The 5,411-nt window shown below is 34.7% G+C and overlaps 1 protein-coding gene across 1 annotated transcript; it reads left to right on the top strand.

Annotated features, from left to right (window-relative positions):
* The first annotated feature begins 396 nt into the window (after positions 1–396).
* On the top strand, positions 397–3,972 carry LOC139894014 (uncharacterized). The gene is made up of 3 exons (XM_071877221.1): positions 397–764; positions 2,792–2,934; positions 3,097–3,972. Exons 1-3 carry the CDS (start codon positions 539–541, stop codon positions 3,751–3,753), a joined length of 1,026 nt encoding a protein of 341 aa, XP_071733322.1. The 5' UTR covers positions 397–538; the 3' UTR covers positions 3,754–3,972.
* The last annotated feature ends 1,439 nt before the right edge of the window (positions 3,973–5,411 follow it).

The following is a 5,411-nucleotide window of genomic DNA, read 5'->3' as shown; positions in this document are numbered from 1 at the left end:
TTTTATTAGAGGTTGAATTTTGATCATACGAAGAAGTAAGACAAAAATTAGGATGTATTTTGAGATAATCAAACTTCCATCCTAGAGGAGAGCAAGTGAAAGACTTGATTTATCCGACCCATTTCAAGCAAAATCCCCGATCGACCCACCCGTTTACAAATTCGGATACAAACAAACCCCACAAAGACTCTAATGTCGCTTTTCACCATAAAAAACGGTTCACATCTTGGCATATTCCCTTCTCTCTCTCTCACACACACACACACACACACACACACACACACACACACACACACACACATATATACATACAACATATACATACAAACTAACAAACAAACGATCACGTTCCCTTTCCTTTTCAGCTCTTTCAATCTGAATTATATCTACACCATCTTCATTAATTACCACTGAATTCCTTTCCTTCTTTACACTCACTACTCTCTTAACCTTTCTAATTTTTTTTCAAATGTTTTAATTAATTTTTAAAGTTTCATTCCAAAAAAACTATTGTTGACCAAAAAATTAATAAATTCTGATGGATCTGTGTCCTGTACAGATCAAACCTGCAACTCGATGTCCTTGCATCATATCGAAGAAGAATAATCACAATTATTTTGATAATCAAATTTACGGAAAACCTAATTTTTCTTCGTCGAAATCAACGAAATTGATGTCAACTGTTTGTCATCGTCAATCATTTGTTGTTCGAGCTATTGGAAAGAAGAATTCGAATAATAACTCTGATTCTCCCTCGAATTCAGGTGCAATTTCTGTTTAAACATACATGTATTCACTAAATTAGGGTTTTTTTTTTAAATATATATATTTGTTATTTAGTTTATTTGTGGTGAAATTAGTTTGGGGTTTCTAATTGTTGATGTAAATGCATCTGTTATATGAGTTAATTTGGTTTTTGAGTAGTGAATTATTTAACTTTTTTAGTTTTTAGGGCTCCTAGTTTTTGTATGTTAATGCAATATGATTGTACGGAAGTTCTTTAAATTAGGTTCAGACGAAGCTTGCCTCTTCAGAAAAAATTGTTAAGTTTTATTTTTGGATTACAGATATATAATAATCTAATAATAATCTATTTTAAACATCTGTAATTACAATGTGAAACTGGGTAATAACAAAATACTGTTGAAATAAATGTTTGGTATATGATCAAATGCTAACTTATTGGATGATGTGTGGTATACTCATATATGAACCTATCCGTATGTCTCATTTGAATTAAAAAAAAAAAAAACTATCTTGCTAATTGCTAGAATTGGTTTTTTTTTTTTTTTTTTTTTTTTTTTTTTTTTTTTTTTTTTTTTTTGGCAAAACGAAGTTCCAAATATGTTTTGGATGAACAGATGAAAGAAATTCTTTAAATGTTTTTATATTAAATGGTTGATTTAGGCTGAGCCATGAAATTAAGTCAAGAATTACAAAGTTCCAAGCCTATTATTCCTTTATTATTTGTATACAAGATATCTTAAAGGGAGAAAATGAAGTCTTGGTGTTGAAGATCAATGAAAAACAACCTCTTATGTGCCTTTTTCTCCTACTTTTGGAAGTTAGATGTCCATGGCAATATGCCCTTCATTTTTTAAATGTTTGTAAACGCCTAGGATAACAAATGTTATTAGTAAATATGCATATGCTCACATCAACTAAAAAAAATCAGTATTTACACGTGCTTAATATGCCTGTCACTCTATTAAAGTTTGTAAACGCCTAGGATATTATAGGTTATTAGTAAATATGCATGTGCTTTTGTCAACAAATACTCGAAAGTCCTATATTTTCTAAATTGTCTTGTGATGTTAAATGGTCACATACTTGCATCCAGGAGTTTCATACACGATTTACATACATAATCATGAGCTTATGACCTATCTCCAACTTAAGGTTAGCAAACCTCTAGCGCTATGAGTCATGGGCTTCTCGTACCCTAACACATGCAACGAGTCAACAATTGAGATTCACTAAGTTGACCTGACCATTTTCGCGAAATAAAAAAATGATGTACACATTGACTTTCACAGTATGAGGTATGAGGCTATGAAGACATATTCAACTAATATTTATCAAGTGACAGTCAGGCGTTTGACTTGGAACTTGTGGGTCCAAGTTTAATACGCTCTTTTGACTTATAGTCATATGTTTTAATACCCTGTTATGGTGACAAACTAGGGACCTCATGGATACAGGTTAAGGTCCTTACTTTTATCTAAGAGGACAATTGGAAAGTAAGTAGCTTTGCAGTTTACAGGGGACATTTGGTAAATTACAACAGATTTATGAAAGAGGGGAGATTTCTGATTATAATCTATCTGTCACTTGTTATCATTTAGTCATTGCTTAATCTTTTGTGGGGTCCCACTCCATATATGACCATCAACTGTTGTTAGTTTTGGCATGTGTAACATGTTAAAGTGAGATGATAGTCAAAAAGAGCCTGATGATCAAGGTTGCAAAAAATCGGGGAATACTCCGTCAAGGGAGTACTCGGCAACCGCAATTCGGGGAGTACTCCGGGCTACTGGGATGTTGACCAAGTTTGATTTTGACCGAGTGACCGATTTTCCGAATAATTCTGAGTTTAGGCCGAGTTAACCGAATTTTGACCATTTTTCCGAGTTTGACCGAGTAATCCCTGAGTTGGAAAACCGAGTACTTGCCTAGTAATTCCCAGTTGATGATGTGAGGCGTGCCAAACTTCAGTTCTCCGTGTCTTTACGTGCAGAGATGTATGTTTTATATATATGTTGATTTTTGTGGGTTTTCCTATAAATTATAGGCAAGGGTGATCATTCCGTTCCAGAAGGAGAGGGCCACCAAGGTAATCATCCGGCTGACAGCAAGAAATCGGGTACTCCAAAGCCCCAGCATAAACCCACCGACTGGAGAGAGTTTAGAGCCATTCTCTATCTCAATCAGCAGGTAATATTTTTGACTATTAAGATTAGTGTAAAATTTCTTAGATTCCCTTGGATAATCAAAATCTGTCACACACTAACACCATCAAAAACGGTTGTTATGTGGTTATGATATGATATAATTTGTTAAATTATATACAAGTAATTTGTTGGATATACTATGCAGCTAATGCTTAACAAACAAGATGAAGGGGCCATCCAAGAATCTAAACGCCTTGGGTCAAAATGGGCGCACCCACTTACCTCTCCTGAAACCGGTTGTGTCCTAATTGCAACCGAAAAACTTGATGGGGTTCAAACCTTTGAAAGATCAGTTGTCTTCCTACTCGGATCTGGAACTCGACACCCTCAAGAAGGTCCATTTGGAGTGATCATAAACCGACCCTTACACAAAAAGATTAAAAACATGAAACCGACAAATCTCCATCTTGCCACAACGTTTTCCGATTGTTTATTACATTTCGGTGGGCCCCTCGAGGCCAGCATATTCCTGTTACAATCTGGCGGGAAGAAACCTGTTCTTGACTTTGAAGAAGTTGTTCCTTCTTTATGCTTTGGTTCCCGAAACAGTTTGGATGAAGCTTCTGCTTTAGTGAAAACCGGGGTTTTTCGACCTCAAGATTTTAAATTTTTTGTGGGGTATGCGGGCTGGCAGCTTGATCAGCTCAAGGAAGAAATTGATGCCGGTTTATGGCACGTGGCAGCTTGTAGTTCTAATTTGATATTTGGTGGCACACAGAATGAGAATTTGTGGGGAGAGATTTTGCAACTTATGGGTGGGACCTACTCGGAACTTAGCCGCAAGCCGAAACAGGATTTATAAGTTATAATTTGAAGTGATCTGAGCTGAAATAAAATGGAAAAAGTTGCTGAGCTACTATCATATGAATATAGTCTCAAATTGTACAGGATGGTCAAAGTAGAATTTTGTTTTTTTAACTTATATATGAACACGATGCTACACTACTATGTAGTTATAACCAATTAAGTTATAATTATGAAATGTGCAATTAACCCTGAATATATTACCTTTGTGTAGTCAGCTGATAGTTTATAGAGTCGAGTTTGTTGCATCATGTAGCTTTGTGTTCTCATTATAAAGTTTTCACCTCACCCCGCCCTTACATTTTATAATCTAACTTTATTATATGATCATATGTTACTGAGTTAACATTTCAATATGTTTTGATCACTATTAATTTTTCTAATGAAAACCCTTAGCAACACAAGGTTAAATTAATTGTAGGTAGTTAGTTATAATTTTGTGATGACAGTTATTTATTTATACAATGTTTTATTCGTGTGTTAACAATAGCTATTGTTAAAAAACTCTTATTAATAATATTTTTCAGTGTAATGTAACAAAATTATATATCTACAGATAAACAGAAATGTTGCACTGTTGGTAAAAGTATGCCGATAGTCACAAGTAGTGTTTTTGAACGGCAAACTCACACACTCTACAAAATTTTACATAAATATGTTTTAAACAGGACTATAACCCATGACATCAAGGTCAGAAGGCTCCTCGACCTCCTCGATATCGCTAGTCTAAAGGCCCTTTGATCAAAAGTAGTCGTGTTTGGTAGTAGTTCGATATGTGAGCAGTGTTGTAAACAGAGGCGAAACTACATGGGGGCAGGGGGGGCGCCCGCCCCCAGTGGATTTTTTTCAGTGTAAAAAATTTGAGTTTTTCGACTTTGCTCCCGGTGGATTTGTTTTTTTTTTTGTGCCCAAAACCTACATGTTTTGGCCCAAAAACCTTCTAATTTTGCCATAAATTCTCCAACTTTTGCTTAAAAACCTTCAAATTTTGCCAAAAAACTTTCAACTTTTGCCCAAAAACCTTCATAATTTGCCTAAAAACCTCAATTTTCCCCCCCAAAACCTACATATTATCTCCAAAAAATTGCTACGGTTTTAATATTTTTTTTTTTTCCGGTGGAAAAAAAATTTAGTTTCGCCACTGGTTGTAAAAGTAGGTTAACGGTCACGAGTAGTCGTGTTTGGAAGTAATCCGACTTGACTAAACGTTTAGATTAAAATCCCATCCCATTCGTATATTAAAATGATCGGGGAAAAAAGTCAAAATAATAATTATCATTTCATATGTAATAACTTACAGTCTTAGACCGTTTGATTTTGAAGTAAAAAAAATCCTCTAAAATAACCTTTATCCGTATTCTCCTGGAATGAGGCGGTGCATGTACTCAAAGCATACCATCCGTCATAAAAACCAAACACGTGTCGTTCACATGCATACCTACATATGTACTCGTCGCCACCACCTTCTACAACAAAAACAGCAGCAGCAGCTCTATCATGTTTCATTTGTAATTTTGTCCGTTCCTGTCCATATCATTTTAATCATATCCCACCCAATATATATAACACATTTTATTTTCCGAACTCACATTCAGTCTCTTGTAGTATTACAACAATATTGTTTGTAATATATATATTAAGAAGATGATAAATCTT

This window comes from Rutidosis leptorrhynchoides, chromosome 2 (assembly GCF_046630445.1).
Source record: "Rutidosis leptorrhynchoides isolate AG116_Rl617_1_P2 chromosome 2, CSIRO_AGI_Rlap_v1, whole genome shotgun sequence".
In the NCBI taxonomy this organism is placed as follows: domain Eukaryota; kingdom Viridiplantae; phylum Streptophyta; class Magnoliopsida; order Asterales; family Asteraceae; genus Rutidosis; species Rutidosis leptorrhynchoides.
The sequence above is the reverse complement of the archived record's forward strand: the minus strand, read 5'-3'. Positions and strand labels throughout refer to the sequence as shown.

Coding starts and splice junctions, on each gene's coding strand:
- LOC139894014 (XM_071877221.1), top strand. CDS start 539: ATGGATCTGTGTCCTGTACAGATCAAACCTGCAACTCGATGTCCTTGC. Junction 765..2,791: donor TGATTCTCCCTCGAATTCAG/GTGCAATTTCTG, acceptor TATAAATTATAG/GCAAGGGTGATCATTCCGTT. Junction 2,935..3,096: donor TTCTCTATCTCAATCAGCAG/GTAATATTTTTG, acceptor TATACTATGCAG/CTAATGCTTAACAAACAAGA.